This window comes from Syngnathus leptorhynchus, chromosome 7 (assembly GCF_054491065.1).
Source record: "Syngnathus leptorhynchus isolate UIUO chromosome 7, UIUO_Slep, whole genome shotgun sequence".
Taxonomy (NCBI): Eukaryota; Metazoa; Chordata; class Actinopteri; order Syngnathiformes; family Syngnathidae; genus Syngnathus; species Syngnathus leptorhynchus.
In genome coordinates this window covers 886,119-906,147 of record NC_141201.1, presented here as the reverse complement: position 1 = coordinate 906,147, position 20,029 = coordinate 886,119, and the positions used below count along the sequence as shown (strand labels likewise).

Here is a 20,029-nt window from a genome sequence, read left to right as displayed (position 1 = left end):
TTTTGAAGTGTAATTAACCTCCGCGTCTATTTAATGGCTTTGAAAATAAATACGAGCCTATTCAGACCTCATTTCAGGCTTTGTGTGTTAACGTCTCATTTATCTGAAATAAAGTAAATCCAATTAGCTCTAGGCACTTGATATGAGAACAGACAGATGATACCGGAGGGATTCTTTTTTTTTTTTTTTTTTTTTGCCTGGAAGAGCCAAAGAGGAAGACTTTTTCGGAACGTGATGAAATCTCAGGCGTTAATGATCTGGAGGCTCGGAGAACGAATCAAAGTACCACAAGGAAACTTGGACTGACTCCATGTCCACCTGAGAGGTGACATTCAAATTTGCTTGCTCCAAAAATATGATTTGATCTGCTATTTTGAGACATTTTCTGTCATGCGTCGTTTGATGAAAGCATCCATTCCAAATTCCACAGGGGAGTTTGTACTAAAAGAGAATTCGTCCAAAGGAAGCAAGTAGACCAGGCAGATCCATTGAAAAATCGACGAAAGAATCTGCCCAGCGCCGGCCGCAGCTTTTTCATGCCAAATTCAAGATATTGATCATATATAGGTGCTTTGTCAAAAATCGATAAGCAGGAAAAGCTGCCAATGGGTGGCGCTGAAAACGGCTCAGGCGTCCAAGATGAGGAGGATGGAGCGCGCGCACACGCGCACACAGCAGAATGCGTGCACGCGCGCACAGCTGAGCGGAATGGAACGCGGTGCAGGTTAGTTAACGGACCGACCGACCGGCACCAGCTGGGGGGGGACGTTTCTGACCGACGGGACCGGACCGGAGCGGACCGGGATTTGTGTTCGACCCGGCTTTTTCTTCGCTTTCTTTCCTCGGTACTGCTCTCTGGAGCTCGGCTCGCGACCAGGTTCGGACACTCGGAGCTCGCTCGGAGCGGACGCCGCCACCACCAGCGAGCGAGGAGGAGAAGGACGAGGAGGAAGGAGAGAGGGAGAGACACCGGCGGGGACCATGCCTGGCTCCATGCCCATTACGGAGCGACCGCCTCCGCTAGGTGATGCGGAGAAGACGGCCATGTCCGGCTGTGGCGGTAACGGCTGTGGCGGCGGCGGTGGCGCGGATTCCGTCATGCTGCCGGCGGGCATCATCGACCCGTCGGTTCCCATCCGAGATATTCAAACCAAATTTGCGGTTCTCAGCGGACTCATTCAAGCCGGAGAGGTTAGCAACCGGGACATAGTGGAAACGGTCCTCAATTTGGTGAGTAATTTCGGGGTTTCTCTGGCTGGCTGGCTTGCTTGCTGTAAATGTAAATGAATGTTTTTATCAATGACGACAGTCGAGCAACACGTTGGTATCTTAACATTTGATTTGAAATGTACCAACAGTAAATATAAAGTAGTTGTAGAGCAGAGTTGATTGATGGAGAGAGATAGTTTCGGAGTTGAGCACAACTTTCTAACCCTGCCCTTGAAATGAGTTATGACAGCACCAGATTTGGTTTTCCTCTTTGTTTTTGTTTTGTTTTTTACATCACAGAGATTCTCAACATTTTTACCAAGATTGTTATTTTACTTCAGTGTTGCTTTGAGACACAAGTGACAAAGATGATTTGTCCCGGCACAGGACTAACCAAAGTCACAGAAAAGTTTTCATCCCATGCCGAATATTGACAATCCCATCTCAATTTAATCTTTCACACAGGAACAATTTGAGATTTATATGGCAATTCAAAAACAAAAATCCGCATGCCGATTCCAAAAGTGCAGTCATTTTTCTTTTTTCCCCAAAATGCTTTTGGTGGTGTAAAAAGAACTAATTGGACTCATCTACAGCTAGCTGGCAAATTCTTTGTGCAGTCCGTTCCCAATAGGTTCAAACTATCAATATCTTCCTTCAAATATGACAATTGGTGGTGTCTTTTCTGCAGTGCTGGGCAGGGCTGCGTTGCATTTCCAAGCAGCAACTTCCCATCAGATTCAATTCCTCGTGGATTGTCGAGATGAAAGATTGTGAATTTATCCGCGAGGCTCTCACGTGCCGTTTGAATTTCCAAGCGTGTCCGCTTTGCTCGACCGCGTGCGCTGCACCGGCGTCGTCACGCCTGCGTCTTTGCCTCTTCAAAGTCATTTCGGAAGCTCTTTGCTTTTCCACGCCTTGATTGCCCTCATCCCATTCCCATGGTAACGTGCTAGCTAGCTAACAATCATAGCATTGCAGGGACACGGGCCTTCACTTTTTTCCACGGCGCTCTTGATTATTCCTCTCCATTTGGGGGGTTTTCTTTAAAATGGAAATGCTGCTTGGTTAAGTCCCAGAGTGCAGCAACTGATAACAGACGTGCAGCTTTTCTTCTTATATTTCCCCCCCCCCGTCTCTTTTAAAAAGCGGAGCAAAGGCCGGGGGTTCATTTCCTGCGTGTCAGCGAGGTCTAATTCTTCTCTTCTGGCGACCGTACGTCCTTTATAGCCCGGAGAAGCGTTCACGGTGCCGCCTAATAGCTTTTCTCGGATGTTTTTCTTCTCAGCTCACCGTTTACGACCGGCGCAGCTCGGGATTTAGCGCTTTATCAATAGAGCGTCAGAATATTTCAGATGGTTCACAATACCGTTTCAAATGAATGTCTCTGAGATTAGCAGCGGCGTGCTAACAATGGAAAATGAAGCAAAGGCAAACTCGAGCAGTTTGGTAAAAAAGTCTTTCTGAATTCTATGGTTACATTCTTCTTTCTTTGGGTTGGTAGCTCATGTTTTGGTTTTTGCCAGGTGAATTCCATTAGGGTTAGAATTCTGCTTTTCACAAAGACACCCACGAGGTCACGGAATGATGTCGAGGAAATATCTTGTCTTTGCAAGCATGGCGTCAGCCGTTGACTCGGGAGGGAGGGCGGGCCTGTTGATTGATGACCCGCGTGAACGCAATTTATCTGGTGGCTCCATTTCCCGTCTAATTAGAACGCGTCTGTGACTTTCTTGCAATAATATTTCTTTCCGGTCCAGACAACATGTTCAAACAGGCACCTGGAGATTGACTTGACTCGGCCGCTAGATGTTCTCGGAGCCGTCGTCCGTCGCTAACTTTGCTCATCTCCGAGCGGGTTGAATCTGTTCCTGGCGCTCTACCGATGCCTCGATTGGATTCTTTGTCTTCATCTCGCCGTCCCGGCGAACGGGAAAAGCCCGGCATGCGACGCGGCTGCTCATTTGTATGGAGATGAGCCGCGTACGCCGTCGGTCCGAGCGGCGGCGTGACAGCCGCTCGCCGGAGCGACGCGCCGATGCCAAAATAGATGAAACCCGACGAGTGTCCCTGACTTGCGCGCAGTTGGTCCAAGAAGGCTCATTGCCTGCACCACTTAAATGAATCAAGATGTCACATTTGACCCTTGGGAGTTAAAAACAAATCAAGTGTGCGGGATGTGCGCTGTGAATGCAGGATTAGAGATTACGGCGGCCGTGCCTCGCCGTGCTCAAAACGTCTGTAGGGTGTATATCTACGTAAGGGGTGTATTTGTGATTCATCGTAATTTTGGCCACAATAACTTTCATCTCTGACAACCAGTGTAGCGAGCGCTTCGATTCAGCGGCTCTTGGCTGTGCTGCGAATTCGCCATTTAGCTCTTTAAACGTGTGCCGTCACTTTATGTTTGCGTACGGAGGCCAGATTGGAAGCGGCAAGATGCTAAATCTGCGTCTGGGGCTAATCAGGCTATTAGTCGTACCACTCTGAAAGGAACATCTGGCTGGAGAGCCGCGGAGGATTAGAGCCGCAGATAGGCGTTCTCTCCGAGACCATTCGGCAAGGAATTAGTCAGCCTACGCGGAACACTGCTCGGGACGGCGGTGCCAAAGCGTCCCCGCCGTGAAAAATGCAGCGTGTTAGTGGAGATGAAAGGCTGCGGAGATTGTTCAAAAGCAGCCTCCGAGTGATGGTGCGGAATCTCCAATGCGGACGCAGTATTGAGCTGCTCGCCTTTTTTTTTGCAGCGTTAGAACCGGCCGAGGAATGTCTGACCTCGCTTTGTAAAATCTCGTTGCCCGCAATGAACCCATTTCTACTAATAGTTTGAAACCGTCAAGATATCACTTGGGTCAAATTTCATCTCACGACATTGACCTTCAAAAGAAAATGACTTCATCATAGAAAACGACATCAAAAGTGCACACGCAAGGACCCGTCTTGTAGCTTGGAGCGACGGCACTTTGAATTCATGAATTCCAGTAAGCGCGAGATTGCCAAACTTCATGGTGCCACGCTTGCGTTGATTGATTGACTTTTATGCAAGGACCCAGATGACCACCTTCTCATTTCCTTCAAGAGTTCTCAATTACTGAGTAAATAACAGCTCTTGACACAAAGTAGCCCGTTGCTAAGCGTCGCTAAGGATCTGCAGAATGACTCGAGTGAGCGGAAGGAGGCAAGCGCATCTTTTACAGGCCATTCTCCACCGGTGGCGCTTAACGGCTCGGTGGACGGCGCGCTCGTGTTCCTGCGCTCAGCCGTATGATTGCCGTGTGTTAGGGGGGAAAAAAAAAACAGCCAAGTCTCACTCCGGGCGTGACAGATTGGTATCAGCGGCGCGGGTGCTTCTTAGAGCTGTTAAGAGGCCGCCTGGTATTCCGAGCACACTCCACACGCGCTACTGTTCACTAAACATTTGCGCTCGGCCGGCTGGCCGGCGCCGGGCTCTATCATCCGTCCGTCCGCTCGCCCGCCCAGTTATTATCTCCTGTTTATTCTGCGTGGGGGAAGCTGGAGCGTTTGCGGCTCTCTGGCTGTCCAAACATGTGCTTTGGAAGGCTGCGGGAGACGCACAAGTACCTGCTGGGGCCAATTCACCGCAGTCGCATTGTTTCCAAGGAAACTGTCATTTTACAACGGAAAAAAATTAGCTGTTGCACAAATGACACATTAGCTTGAAACAGATGCCGCAATCTCAACGTTAGCGACCACAACGGTGGCAATTTCAAGCCGGCCGGCCGGCCCCCTTGTCACTCGGGAGGAATCCCGTCATTCTTTGTTGCTTTGGGCAAGCGCTTGGGTTCTCTGCTGTCTTGTCTGCCGCCGGTGCTCCCTCTCATCTGATTTAGAACTCCACCATGATGATCAAAGTACAACATCCCACCGTCTCGATTGACTATTCTTCCTTGAAGACGGAGCCGACAGCGTTTCCTTTGCCTGTTTGTGTTCCTCACCAAATTGAAGCAACTCTTTTTAAATGTCTGACTGAAAACAACAAGGTTGCTTGTGAATTAGAAAAAACCCTAAACCTATGCAGACACCTTTCCCCAAGCATTGAAGAAATCCATCCTGTTGGCTAGCTGGCTAGCGAGCTAGCCGGCTGGCTAAGTGTGCTTGTTCCCCGCAGTGTTGCTTTAGCAGCCTGTAACACCGTCTGGCATAGTTGCGCCTCTCTGCGTGTTTGCCCGTGTGTGTGTGTTTTTGCCCGTGTGTTGTGTTGGCGTGAACGACAGCGATTGCTTTGTTGACGTTTGGGCCGCATTCTGCTTGCGGTGCTGGGCAGATTGCGCCTGACAGGTTGTGTTGATGCAAGTAATTACACACTAGACCAAGTAAGAGCATAAGCGAGCCATCAGTCACAATGGCGCGCACACACACACACACACGCACACGCGCACGGTGGCACTTTGATGAAACGACTCGCCTCCATTCCGCGCCGCTGATACATCGCTTGGTGCGCCGCAGCCGTCCGTCTGTCCGTCCGTCGTGATCAGGTCCGAAGGGGTCGGAGGTTTTGCATTGCTTTTCAGACGACCGGGATCGGCTCTGTCTTCCCACGTTGCTTAGGATGTTCCCAAAAGTCACTTTTTACAATTCTGGCATTTGCCGTTTGTTTTTGTTGCCTTTCAGACGCCACGTCTGGGTTTTTTTGCTTTGCTTTGAATGTGTGCCGAGCGCGCCCGTATCAAACCTTCCCCAGACTGGCGGCGTTTCAATCATTCATTTTCTCTTTTGGTTCTTTTCTCTTCTCGCTGTAAACACGAGCGATTCCTGAGAGAGAGGCTGACCGGCAAACAAAGCTTCACAAGCTTCCTTTGCGCTTTTCATTTCTTACATTGGGATCAAGCAATTTGGTGGCTGCTACGCGCAAAAGGCGACTTTTGTTTGGCCGTTTTCCTCCGCAGTCTGACTTCACCTGAAAATCATCACTTTTTCTTCCGGCGACCATGAAAGAACGTCACATTGTCTAAGACGGCAACTTTTCAGGACAAGGAACGGGCCATCGGCCTTTGTCTTCTGCGAGACAAACGAGATTGACGTCAAGGTCGCCGGGTTTAACAGCAGCGTTACCCGGTATGGTCCGGAGCTAATTAGCTGCTGACAAGTAGCGGGCGGGCGTTATTGCCTGGGCGAGCGCAGATGGCCAACGCGAGATGTTTGCTTGGCATTATGGGATTAGATCACCGGTTGAGGCCCAACGCAGCCTCTCAAGGTGACTGTCTGGATTGGAGGAAATTTATGAACAAGGAAGCGGAGCGCTAATGTCATATTCGCTCTCCAGTTGATGACCTTGCTAGCAATACGGGAGACGTGGCGTTTCAAATCCTCCATGGGTGTCAGCGATTGAGACGGCGTTTGTCGGTCGTTGGCTCAGGATAGCTGTTTGCTAGCTACGGAGCTCACGACACAGTCGTCGGTCGACTATGCGGTTTTCCGATGCAAAAATGGAGCGCCGTGACTTTCCAAGCGAGCACAAATCACAAAAGTCACCCGCAGCACAAGAGCGTTTACAACAAAAGTCTTCCCGGTTGTTAATCCCATTTTTGTTTTTCTTCTCGCCTCTGACATCATAACAAATGCGTTGCCCGAGTTGCTGCAAGGTGAACGCACGATAAAGACTCACTGGCGCTCGCTCGCCTTCGTCTGCCTCGCTCGGCTTTGTTGTGTTGGATGGAGATAGCGCATATTCCAATTTGAACTCCCCGTGGAGTCGTAAAGCTTCTCGCCTGTGCTCTTTCCATTTTCATAACGGCAAGTCGGAGCCTCACCTTGACTTATGAGCGCCCCGAGTCGAAAAACGTGTGAGCTGTTGCTTATTTGTTTCATTTTTTTTTTCTTTTGTTTTGCAAACCTAGATTTGTTTTTAAGCAAAGGGATGTGGCAATTGTGCTGTTCCGATTGGATTCATTTCAACGGGGAAACTAAACTAGAGCATATTGTATGTTTTGCAATGTTCGTTAAGCGACTCGGATTTAAATTCGCCTTCCTCGTTGCCTCTTTTCTCAGGTGGCCATTTAGAAGTGTGGCAAGTCTCATCTTGATTTCAAATGTTGGTCAGGGAAACATTTGCGACTCTCCTAATGGACTCCTTCTCTGCGATACTTGAACCCGTCCTGCTGTTTTCCCAAATAAGACATCAGTCCTGTTTATCGTAAACCGAGACGTGGCGTCACTCGGGAACCGAGCCTTGCGACAGGTCGCCGTGGCGACGGCTAACCTTCAGCCAGGGCCTGATCAGAGGTGACTAATTTCGTCATCACAGAAGTTTGTTTTGAAAGAAACACTTTTTGCATTGGCCTTGTGTTTTGCAGGGCGCTGTAGCAACGCCTGACGGTTGAATAATGGATTTTGTTTACTTTCTAAGGCTGGATTTGATACTGCGGGTCCAAGCGGCTAATCCCAAACGAATGCCTTCAGCCCATTTTTCTTGTTTGGCTTTGCGTGAAACGATCCTCGCGCACAAGCGGCCAAGGCGCATGTAAATAACACTCGCCCATAGTCAGACTGTCAATCAAGTCACTCCGGTTTGAATCGGCCAGCGTGAGCCCGACCGAGACCAATTAACGTCCCATTAGTTTGCGGCCGCCCGAATGCAAAATCCCTTCCCCCGCTGTCGATGCTCCTTTGCAAATGATTCCACGGGGCTTCTGAGCTCCTTGCTAATCTGAGCCGGAGTCGCTTAATTGAAATCCGATAAATTATCCGCAAGGCTTCCTCGCCTGTCTGCAAATACCTGTAGCTGCCCAGGACGCCGTCAAGACTTTCTGAATCGTGCCTGAAAACGGAGCGCATCCAAAACATCCTGATGAGAAAGCCGCATGTCAATCCTGACGCTAACCCATGTGCCACGACACGCAATTCGATTTGATTGCCAATTGAATCATTTGTTTTTTTCTTAAGTTTGATTTGTAGTTCAATATGAATTGCTTACATATATGTGTCGAGTTTTGTGTGACCTCAATACCCGCCGCATAATCGGGCCGGCAGCTAGCTAGCTAGCGTGGCTTCCCAGGCACAAAAGAGGAGAAGGCCCAATTTATTCCGGCTGTCTGACAGCATGCCAATGCGCAAGGTGGACGTGGACATTTTTTGGGGGGCTGTTTTTCTTTTTTCTGTTTTTTTTTTTTTTTTTTGGGGCATGCAAATGACCGGCTTAGGCCCGTTCTCGCTATTTGCCGCAGCAGTTGACTGGCCGACTGTGTTTGTGCCCTCATTCTTTCCTCAAATGCGGCTCAGGCTTACACGTGAGCGCCCGCCCGCCCGCCACCTCATTAGCTTGCCGTGTACGCTTTTTCATTGTTTAACTGCAAATACAAGAGGCTTTCTTTTTGTGCCTTTGGAATAAAGCACCCTCGTAAGCTTTCTTCTTAAAATAACGCTGGGGGAAAAAAACAGAGGATGTAGGAGTCTGAGTAATTATAGATTGGAATAGCAACGCTTACATTTTCCCGGTTCAAGCTAACCTTGGAAAAACTACACGTGATCAAATTTGGATGTATCGTGGACAGAAAAATCTGAAAAAAACTGGCCCAGAAATACACAAATATGAGACAGATATACAATTATTAGGAGAATAATAATAATAATGTATATATCCATAATATAATAATATCCAAAATAGTTGAACAAAAAAATAAGCAAATATTGGGCAATCCCAAAAGGTGGAAAATTTGAATTCAAAAATTCATTTTTTAAAAGTATCCAGAAGATAAGACCACAGCAAAAATAGTCTAAAAATTCCAAAATAGTTGAAAGAATCTGAAGGGTGTTCTCCAAAGCATTTGGTGCCTGCCAACTCTGGCTGGATGACGCTCAGCTCACCGTCTACTTCAACTCGTCGTGTCCATTTTCATCCCAGCGATGACATCGTCTGTCAATCACCGTGATGCGCTCGGGCCCATTTTCCACCTCGACGCTCGGATGCTGCTCTCAGAGCAGCCATCTATCTATCCGTTCCCAAACACGCACGCACATGAAGCATATGCTCCTCGGCTGGGCTAATTTCATGCTTGTTGAACTTGATGAACTGCGTTATTGATTTGTTGTTTGCGACTTTCTTAGCGATTATTTGTGACTAAAAGGGAGAGGGGGGGGGGGCGGTGCGGCAGCGCCACTTTTCATTAAAGAAGAGGCTATTTTATTTTCACACATGATTAAATTGTGATCAAAGCTTTTAGAAGGCAAAGTGATGATGACCCTTCTCACTTCAGGCAGAAGGAATCCCGTTTGCAGGCCTGCGCCGGTTATTGTCAATGATCAAATCGATTTCACCGGGCTGAATTGATTTCAAAGGTGGACGTGGTGGAAATTCAGGTCGTTAACATGATCATCGAGCGACGGGGTGATTCAAGGCAACGGCTAGCGCGTTCACGTCTCAAATGTCATTCCCGCAGTTGGTGGGCGGCGAGTTCGATTTGGAAAGCAACTTCATCATCCAAGACGCCGCCGGCATCGGCTGCCTGCCGGCTGTGCTGGAGCGCTGCGACGTCGCCTGCCAGGCGGAAATCTGGAGCATGCTCGGCGCCATGCTCCGCAAGAGCGTGCGCAACCTGCAGATGAGCAGCGAGGTGGGCCTCATCCGCCGGCTGCTGCTCCGGATCGGCTCGGCGGACGACATGATTGCGGGTACGGACGCTCGCACCTGTGCGATTGCTACAAAAGTGTCAGGCCCAAACAAGTCATGCGTGCCTTTGCTGTGATTTGACACTTTGGCTTTATCGAAGACCTGCTGGTGGACATGCTGGGCGTTCTGGCCAGCTACAGCATCACGGTGCACGAGGTCAAGCTCCTCTTCAGCATGCTCCAAGGAGAAGGCGACCTCTGGGTGAGTCAAGCCGAGCCCGGTCCAGCCGAGCCGAGCCGCCCGACCCACCGCCGTCCGTCTCCTTCCTCTCTCTTCACAGCCCAGGCATGCGCTCAAAACGCTGACGGCGCTCAACCACATGCCCCACCCCCACGGACCCGACGCCTTCTTCAACTTCCCCGGCCGCAGCGCCGCCGTAAGTCCTCGCTCGCTCTTTCAATTCTGCGCCATTTGTTTTTCCCAAAGAAGAGAAGCTAGGACCACTCAAGCAGATATTGGAGATTGTCTTATTCCACTCACTCACGCTCATCAAGACAAAATCCTCCCTTTTTCTTTCCAATTTTCCCAAACACAAACGTGCGCCGTCCAAGAAAAATCTCGTTTTGCGGTGGTTCTCTAAAAGCAAACCACTAAATCGCAGCTATTTATTATGCAGCATTTAGCGCTCTGCAAAGTTGTTTGTTATATGAATAATAAATAAAGCTTTGCGCGCAAACGACGCCAGCGAGGGTTAGATTTATTTTAAAAAGTCCAACACTTAATACATATTTAGCAGGAGCTGAATTTCTACCACCGAGTCAGGTGATATTTATTTCTGAAAACCAGCTCAGGGGCCGAAGATGAATGTTTATGAGCTAAGCAAACATTTGGCGCATTTGCATAGCTGTAAAACGGCGCCGTGGATCAGTGGAACGGTATTCGTCTCACAATTCTAAGGGTGCACGTTTGATCTTCGACGCCATGTCCGAGCGTCCTTGAGCAAGGCGCCGAAGCTCATTTTACTCATACAAATTTTGTGTGTGCGCTCGTGAGTCTACGCGACGGCGTAATGAGTCGGTGGTCTTCTCTGCAGGCCATCGCTTTACCTCCCATCGCCAAGTGGCCTTACCAGAACGGCTTCACGTTCAACACCTGGTTCAGGATGGATCCCTTGAGCAACATTCACGTGGACAATGACAAGCCCTATCTCTACTGGTCAGCACACACAACCAAGGGGGAAGGGGGGGGGGCTTAGCAAAGTCTGCTTAGCTTCATGCTAACAAACAATGCAAAACGCTTAGCAGTTTTAGAAGCAGTGGCTATTTGAACACAAATGGTGGAGAAACACATGTAGACAGACAATTAGGGGTGTAATTAATAACCAGTTTGATACTTGATTAATCTGTCTTTTTATCACTTGTTTGATAGATCGGGATAAAAAAAGCGCAACCATCATCATTCTGTTTTATAGAATATTTAGAGGCTTAAATGATCAAAGTAATTTTTGATAATGGCTGACACCTCTACAGATATACAATCTCTATCCTTTACTTCTTCATGAGTCACTCACAGCAGCACCACCTGACCATGTATTTGTGCACTTTTTTTCTCCCCGCCATCATGCTAATTGCCTGAGCATCCCATTGGAGCTGGCTCCCGCTGCTCTCAGGAGGGCTGCAAACGTAGCAGCTCAGTCACAGACCTCCAGTTTGAAACCTCCCTGACCTCACGTCCAAGTAGATTAGGGGAACACGCCGTGTTTTGTCAAGGTCGAAAAGGTTTTGTTTTTTTTCGCTGGCAGTGTTAAACCCGCGCACCACGTTGGGGGAATATTAAAAGACTTGCAATGTTTTTTCCGTCTTCCAATATTGGTCCAGACTGACGCGTCTACTTTGGTCGCTCTCGACACTCATCTGGATCACGGACATTTCGTTGCAAAGATTTTCATCGGAGAGGCTTTTGCCGACATAAAAGGAAGAAATATCGGGGACGCTTTTATGTATTCAGGTGGCGGCAGAGTGTGTGAGATATGTCAAGCTAATCTTCACAGCTCGGTGGCAGGCCGTGTCAACACCAGAAAAAGCGTGTTGACTTCAAAAGCCGGCCCGGGCTTTGCTTTTCAGCCGCTATGTAATCACAGGAAGAGCGCGAGGCGCTACCGGGGCCGTACGTGCCAGGCTGCGAGTCATAAACAAACAAAAAAGAGCAAAGCCCAGAGAAAAATCTGTCAAAAGCTAACTGGGGGTTCCTGTGTTTCACCTGATGGTCATCTCAGGAACATGCCTGAGGGCTTGCTATGCTAGGCCAGGCTAGTCTATGCTAGGCTATGCTAGGGTGGTTTATGCTAGGCTACGCTAAAGACACGGTTCCGTTGAAATCTGAGGCCGTACTTGAGACGCTGCTGGTTGTCCATTTCCGCTTGCAGCTTCCGCACCAGCAAAGGCATCGGCTACTCGGCGCATTTTGTGGGCAACTGTCTGATCGTCACATCTCTCAAATCCAAAGGGAAAGGTTTCCAGCACTGCGTCAAATACGATTTCCAACCCAGGAAGGTGAGCGCAACTTGTGCTCTTTTTACTGACGCCTCCCGACAACAACAACCAAAATGTGGGCTCATATTTGCAACGTTTTGCTTCTTTTGTGGCCCAGTGGTACATGATCAGCATCGTCCACATCTACAGCCGCTGGAGGAACAGCGAGATCCGTTGCTACGTCAACGGCCAACTGGTTTCCTACGGGGACATGGCCTGGCACGTCAACACAAATGATGCAAGTGCACTGTTAGTCTCTCCTAAATATACATTCCGCAAATAGACCGGGCCTCCGTTTTCTTTGGTTTTTTTTAATCTGAAGAAACAGGCCTTCCATTCTGGGTCCCAGGCTTGAACATTTCTATGCTAAACAGATGTGGCTGAGGGATGATGGGCCATTTTGGGGCAAGCGGGATTTCCATTTACATGTGTCGGCTGAGGAATAAACTGCTTCACACGTCCACTCTCAGGCACAGCCCATTGCTGAAATGACCGGCATGCTCGGCGTGCTCGGCGGACCGCTCCTTCCATTAACTACACACGTCACTAATGTGCCAAGGAGGAGTGCTGCTGCTTGCTTTTGATTTATTTATTTATTTGTTTGTTTTTCTCCCTCCAGCTCTTGGCAACGTGTGTCGATGAAACCCGCTTTAACACTTCGAGCCACATCAGAGGCAAACTAGAATCCGACAACATCGCTCATTTGCATTTTGACGCAAGCGTGTATCGGGACAAGGCCGGCGTTTGAAATTGTGAAAAATCACGATAAGAGCGAGAGGTCGGAAAGGCGGCCGCAGCCTTATTCCCCACTTCCCAAAAGTCCTCATTTGTCCAAATGGATTTTGGGCTCAACCATTTGTGATTTTCTAAGGTTGGCGGCGCTCGGTGGGTACGCGAGTGAATAAATCGGAGGCGCTCGGGAAGCAAATGACGTTCAAAGTCAAAGCCCCGAACTTTGAAAGGACGTCTCCTCCGCAGAGTTACGAGAAGTGCTTCCTGGGCTCCTCGGAGACGGCGGACGCCAACCGAGTCTTCTGCGGCCAGCTGGGAGCCGTCTACGTCTTCGGCGAGGCTCTGAATCCGGCGCAGATTTTCGCCATCCACCAGCTCGGTCCGAGCTACAAGGTACGCCGAGCGCGGCTTGTGCTGCTGTGGTGCGGAGGGACAAACCTCGACAATCAATCATGGTCTCTGGCAACAGGACACAAAGTGGCCCAATGCACCCAGGAGTTTTTTTTCTTTTTTTTTTCAGACCACTGCGACGCCTGTGGGTATTTTCCAGCCCCGGCTTATGAGATCATTATTTTCACAAAGGGACTGCGTTTCAGTGCAGGCTGCCCGAGTCGCTCGCTCGTGTCGTCCCAACCCGTCCCTTCGAATGGAGAAAAAAAGAAAAAATAGAAGCTCCATAATTTATTTGCTTGTCAAAGTATTTAAGATTTCAACACGCGGCGGAAATTGTTTCCCATTTTTTTCCAATTTGTCAAAGTCTTGATGAGGCGATCCGCACCAGGCTCTCCAGAAATTGTCTTTTGGGTCAACTCGGTCGTATACAAGTTTCTAATTAAATGCTGCGAGCGTGTCACGGAGCCCGATATTTTCATTTCACCCTTGTTTGCTTCCATTTCCTCGCCAGAGCACGTTCAAATTCAAGTCGGAGAGCGACATCCACCTGGCCGAGCATCACAAGCGCGTGTTGTACGACGGCAAGCTGGCGGGCGCCGTCGCCCTGGCCTACAACGCCAAGGCCACCGACGCCCAGCTCTGCTTGGAGTCTTCCCCCAAGGAGAAGGCCTCCTCCATCTTTGTGCACTCTCCCCACGCGCTCATGCTACAGGTTGCCGACTCGGGTGCGCCACGTCGCGTAGAAACCAACCAACCGCCCGTCTTCGGCATCTTTTTGGTTTTGCAGGACGTCAAAGCCACGGTGACTCACTCCATCCAGCGGGCCATCCACTCCATCGGAGGCATCCAGGTTCTCTTCCCGCTCTTCGCTCAGCTGGACTACCATCAGTCGAGCGAAAGCCGAGCGGAGGCCACCGTGTGGTGAGAGCGTGCGATGGAAGCTTCGCGTCTGATTTTGGTCGACAAATGACCATTTTTAACCCGCTAATATCTTTGACGTCTATAACCGTCAACAGTGAGCCGCAAAGTTGTCAAAAGTCGTGTCAAAAGTGAGAAAAGAAAGCCTCGCTTTGTCGCAGTGCCTTAACTCCACCCCTGGTCGTCATGGCAACGCAATCTCTACTCGGAATTTGCCTGAAGCAGAAACGTCGGGGTCCTCGGAGACTTTCGCTTTGTGAGAAAAGGCATCAAATTGTAGATGTATGTCGGATAGTTCTTAATTCCCAGAGAAAGCCCATCGGGCCGCCGTGAGCCGTCCCGGCGTGAAAATAATCTGAGATGCTTACCTGCGCATTTGACTTTTCCCATACGCCGTAACTTCAAACTGCAACCCGGACGTTCCGCTCAAGGTCGACATGGCGGAAGTAATCACGGACTTCATTAAAAAAAAAATCAAAAGTAGTGCCAACAGTGACTCGGAAGCTCCCGTGGCTGGCGACTTGTTATGCGTGCGGCGCATCTCCGGGCCGGCCTGCGCCGAAGCGATTGCGTCCCCGTTGTTGTTGTCGCGCTTGAGCGGCGGCCACCGGAGGATGCCGGCCAAAGCCGATTACGGAGCGCCGCTCGCTCGCCAGCGCTGTCGCCGCGCCAAAGGCTTCAACTCCACAAAGGGGGAGGCACCTTTAGCCGACCTTTGGCGGCTCCTCTCGCGCACGCCGTGACCTTCTCCGGCAACATTTCAGAGTCGCTCAGGAACGGCAGCTTTTATTTTTTTCTTTTTTTTTTTTTTCTTTCGCTTGTTCTGAAGTGTGGCAGCGATTGAAAACATTTGTTTCTTTTTTGGCAGCGCAACCCTGCTGGCCTTCCTGGTGGAGTTGCTGAAGAGCTCGGTGGCCATGCAAGAGCAGATGCTGGGCGGGAAAGGCTTTTTGGTCATTGGCTACTTGCTGGAAAAGGTAACTCAAACATTTGTCTTCATTATTTTGTTTCCCATTCTATTGTTAGGCAGACTCGCACCCCTTTGTCACTTAGCGCAGCGCCAGCTTGACACAAAGTAACACGCAGGCCCCGAAGAAGCCCCCCTCCCCCCCTCCCTCGCTTGTGACCCGCTGCCAGCTTTCGCACCCCGGCGTATGACTCCATCTGTTCAAGATCTGATGAAATCGCCACCTTTGTTTCTCACGTATCCTCATTTATCTCTTCTCCCGCTTTTGTCGGATCCCCAGCAGGGCAGAGAACAGGTGTGAGAAAAGCTTCTTTGCAAAGTCAAACTCGCCCCCCTCCCACGGGTTGATTCTTTCGCTACCGACCAGCCGTTGAATAGTTCGATCGCTAAATTGAGCAAATTGTAATGTGGCCATTTCTATTTCCACGTCCGCAGTCGTCCCGGGCGCACGTTAGCAGGTCGGTGCTGGAGCAGTTCCTCTCCTTCGCCAAGTATCTGGACGGGCTGCCGTACGGGGCGCCTCTACTCAAGCAGCTCTGCGACCACATCCTGTTCAACGCCGCCATCTGGATCCACACCCCCGCCAAGGTGAGCCCGCCTGCTCCGAAAGGAATTAGCACACCGGCGCCGTTTGTCTTCAGAAAGCAGCAGCAGCTGCCGCCGCCGAGACCCGCCGTGAATAAACGAAAGGGGAAATAAATGCTCAATTGTCCGGAGGCTTTACCCGCCGCTCGGCTGGGCTCTGCAGAAAAACGGGACAAACATTGAGCTAATGAAATGGGCTCCAGCACTCGGTCAAATACCAAGTGGAGTCGTCTTCTTCACGTTTTTCCCCAATTGTGTCCGCCGCAGATCCAGCTGTCTCTGTACACGTACCTGTCGTCGGAATTCATCGGCACGGCGACCATCTCCGGCACCGTTCGGCGAGGCGGTACCGTGCTGCGGCTCATGCACACGCTCAAGTACTACTACTGGGCCGTCAACCCGGCGGACGCCAGCGGCATCGTCCCCAAGGGACTCGGTGAGAGCGACTCGGCATCTCGCACACGATGACCATGATATCCTACGGTGCACGTTGACGTTCAAACTGTGTTTGCTAGCCGAAAAAGCAGCACCTAAAGAGGCAGTCCTGCCAAGGTGTCGCGTCGGGATCGGCCCGCGTGTAGTTTCAAACGAGTTCAGCAGTGGCGGTGCGGTGAAGGTGTCCTTGAACCGCCACTTTAACTCTCCATTCCCATTTTCGGTCCCTTTTTTTTTTATTAGCACTCTATCACACGGCCTGTCGTGTTGTAACTTTGATGCTGATAGCATAACAGCCGTCACAGCTTCCAGGCGAGGCGAGGCGAGGCGAGGCCTTCCTTGTATTGTCAGTGGCATGCTTCGCTTGTAATTTCTTTGCATAAATTAGCGGCCGCTAGCGCGGGATGAAGATGGATCCCCACAGGCCGTGCCAGGGAGGAGTCGAGGCTTTTATTTCTTTCATTGATTCGCCGCTAATAACAGTGGAGACCTTTTTAGCGTGGGCTTATGCCAACTGGTTCTTTACAAACGGAGACGTGCGTGATTGAAGCTCGTAAAAGTCAACAACGCTTTCAGGAGCGCTTTTTGGCCCGTGGAGCTGGCTCTTTTGAATCAACGTCCGTCCGTCCGTCCGTCTTCCCGCGTGCGGGATCCCGAGCGCTATAAATCCTCAGCTCCATTTGGCGGCTCCGTCATTGTCGCCTGAGAAATGAGCAAACAAAGGCACTTATAAAGCCGGAGCAGAGCAGGTAATGAAGTGTTCAATTATAGCCGCGCCACCAAGACGCGGAAGCGCCGACCCACCTCCCTTTTTTAATAGTTGAGTCCTTTCAAATTAAAGCCGTACATCATGCGGTTATGTCACCGCGCCGGCTCCCGGAGACGCTTCGGCCTCTTTGAATCGCTCGCAGTCGAGACGCGGTCCGTCTCGATCGATGGCCCGCCCTCCGCCTCGTCGCTCGCTAATGAGCAAAGAAAAGCGCTCGCGCCGCTCCCGGCGCTTCTCTCGCGCTCTCGGTGTCTCGGCGCGCCACTTTGCCGCCTCCCGGGGCTAATGTCGCTCCGAGGCTGGCTCGTGCTTTCAATTATGATCAATCTGACGGATTGCCCTCACGCGAGGTGCACATGACCGATTGCAAAGTGCCAAGGAGCCCACGTCACAGCATTACGATGATTTGTCGTGAGGTATTGAGGTGTAATTGCCTAAAGTTGCCACCAGATGGCGGCAAAGCGATAGTTATTGTTTCGGCCCGATGAAATCTACAAATAGCCCAACGCTCAATTGCTAATATGCAACACGTGTTGGTTTCAATTTGTCCACCGGACGACGCTACTTTTGATTCTATTCAAAGCGTGGAGCTTAGCTTTTTTTTTTTTCTTTTTTTCCGTCCCTGCCGTTTCATAACCACCATCCGTCATGAACCCAAGGAGATGACTGCATTAATCACACGGAAATAAATCATTTTCCAATAAACTCCGCCTGCCCTCGGGAGAGGCGAAGCGCTCCGTCCAATCTGCCGTCGGGAGAAACAAGAGCCGCGCTGAGCTGTTGAACATAATTGCTTGTGAATAAGTCGGACGCTAATAACGCTCTTATCGGCTCTTCGCCGTCAGACTCGCATCTCGGCGCCCGGCTTTTTTTGCTTTTGTTTTTTTTCCTGCTCTCGATTAATCACCGTCAAGATGCTTAAGCGTTGGCTTGGTCCGCGGGGAGCCTCGGCGTTGATTAGCGTTTGTGCGGTTGTGTGGCCACATGAACGGCCGAGGTGGACCCGCCCGAGAGGCCTCCACAGGGAGGAAAAATCCCAAAAGTGGAGTTCTGCCTCCATTTGTATTAAACTTGCGCCTTCATTTTCACCTCTGTAAATGTTTCAGGTTTATTAATGAGCACACTCGGGTGGCATTTAGTGTTTTCATTAACATTCAGATGTGATTCTCAAAGAAAAATGCCAAACACTATTTCAATAATTAACATGGAAATGGCGCAGCACGAGCAACGTGCGGCAGCAGACGGACTGCACGGCACGGCACGACACGACACGAAACGACCTGAGGAGTTAACGACGCGGTGGGCCGCCGCGATGGACACGTGTGACCTTGGCTCTTTGCGGCCACACTGACGTTTTCCAAACGAGCGTCATGCCCTTCCCGTCCGTGTGTGGTAGTTACAGACAATGCAGGTTCAGTCAGGTTTCGTTCTTTTTTTTCCAAACTTTCATCGACGGTGTTTTTCCAGTTCTTGCTTTTTGTTATTCTGTTTCATTTCCTTATCTATAATAACCTTAGTCTACCCAAATTGCCAATTGCCTTTTAATTAGACTTCCTAAGGATTGCCTTTGCTACATGACTCTTGTTTTATTCTATTTATTACTTTTACTTTGAGTTAATGATGTTCTTGACGTTGGGAGGTTGAGTCATGGGATCTTTTTAAAAAAAATAAAAATTATTAATGACAAGAGGAAGCGAATTTTCCTGTTCAAGGCGAAGCCAAGCGGGGAAAATGTACGCCGGCCTTCTTCCGAGCGCCTGGCCGGCATCACTAGCTCGTTATGGCGACTTCAAACGCTCACTCCACATCATTAAAAGCAACCAAGAGTAAAATAAGAACAGCCGCCACGTAAACAAACGGGCAGCACGACATCACCTCACATTCTCTCTCTCTCTCGCTCTGGCTACAGATGGTCCACGGCCGACCCAGAAAGAAATCATCTCCCTGCGGGCCTTCCTGCTTCTTTTTCTCAAACAACTCATCTTGAAGGTATCTTGCCGCCGTCTGGGTGAAGCGAAGCCTCTGTCTCTGCAAAATAAAAGCACCCTTTGTCCTGCCATATTTGACTTACAGGCAGCATATTAAAGCTGCTAGCATGATGCTCATTTTGCACAACATAAGTATCTCCCTCTCGCATGACCTACTAACACGTGACATCAACTCAACATCAACTGTCAGCGTGGCCCGTTTTTCAATTTCAGGACGGCGGTGTGAAGGAGGACGAGCTCCAGAGCATCCTCAACTATTTGTTGACAATGCACGAGGTACGTCTTCACTCGGAGCCGGAGGTGTCGGTGATGGAAAATAGCTTTTATTTTAGCCAGAGCGGCTTTCACGCGTCTGGAAAGCCTTTCAACGTGAGCGTCGGAGTCTGGGAAATTTTCGGTGGATGAACAATGTCGTGCGCTTTTTTCCCCCCCACAGGACGAGAACCTCCACGACGTGTTGCAGCTTGTGGTGGCCCTCATGTCCGAGCACCCGGCCTCCATGGTCCCGGCTTTTGACCAGAGAAACGGAATACGGTGAGTCTGGCGCTGTCAGGCGGTGACGTCATCAAAGAAGCCCCGAGGCGTCCGACCGACGTGACTGGTGCATTTTTCATGAGCTGATAGAAAATCAGCAAATGATCACAACATGGAAACCAGCCTCACACGCACGCTGATGACACCTGGCGTCTTCTCATCACTTTTTGTTTTTGTGTTTGCGACAGGGTCATCTACAAACTGCTGGCATCCAAGAGCGAAAGCATTCAAGTGCAGTCCCTCAAAGTGCTCGCCTACTTCCTCAAACATTTGGGACACAAGTAGGTGATCCTCAGCACTTGCAGATGTTTTCATGGCACCCTGGGGATTTAGCAGTTGCCCGATACCGCCACAATACAACAAAATCGATAACCAGCAGATCTGCTCGTGACATCCCAGCGC

At 50.0% G+C, this 20,029-nt stretch overlaps 1 protein-coding gene across 8 annotated transcripts in view; it reads left to right on the top strand.

Moving 5' to 3' along the window:
* The first annotated feature begins 716 nt into the window (after positions 1–716).
* LOC147053974 (neurobeachin-like) overlaps positions 717–20,029 on the top strand; it is an 82,560-nt gene continuing 63,247 nt past the window's right edge. For 5 of the 8 annotated variants that reach the window (XM_085917158.1, XM_085917164.1, XM_085917157.1 and 2 more), the window contains exons 1-17: positions 717–1,230; positions 9,606–9,837; positions 9,936–10,036; positions 10,116–10,211; positions 10,869–10,990; positions 12,201–12,327; positions 12,425–12,544; positions 13,285–13,431; positions 13,943–14,143; positions 14,219–14,352; positions 15,218–15,326; positions 15,752–15,904; positions 16,169–16,337; positions 19,015–19,094; positions 19,307–19,369; positions 19,530–19,627; positions 19,816–19,908. In XM_085917158.1, the coding sequence (XP_085773284.1) occupies positions 982–1,230; positions 9,606–9,837; positions 9,936–10,036; positions 10,116–10,211; positions 10,869–10,990; positions 12,201–12,327; positions 12,425–12,544; positions 13,285–13,431; positions 13,943–14,143; positions 14,219–14,352; positions 15,218–15,326; positions 15,752–15,904; positions 16,169–16,337; positions 19,015–19,094; positions 19,307–19,369; positions 19,530–19,627; positions 19,816–19,908 (2,294 nt within the window). In that variant the 5' untranslated portion in view covers positions 717–981. Of the gene's footprint in view, positions 1,231–7,338; positions 7,453–9,424; positions 9,526–9,605; positions 9,838–9,935; positions 10,037–10,115; positions 10,212–10,868; positions 10,991–12,200; positions 12,328–12,424; positions 12,545–13,284; positions 13,432–13,942; positions 14,144–14,218; positions 14,353–15,217; positions 15,327–15,751; positions 15,905–16,168; positions 16,338–19,014; positions 19,095–19,306; positions 19,370–19,529; positions 19,628–19,815; positions 19,909–20,029 lie in introns of those variants that run through there. The other 3 variants (XM_085917160.1, XM_085917161.1, XM_085917162.1) reach the window with 3 other exon arrangements.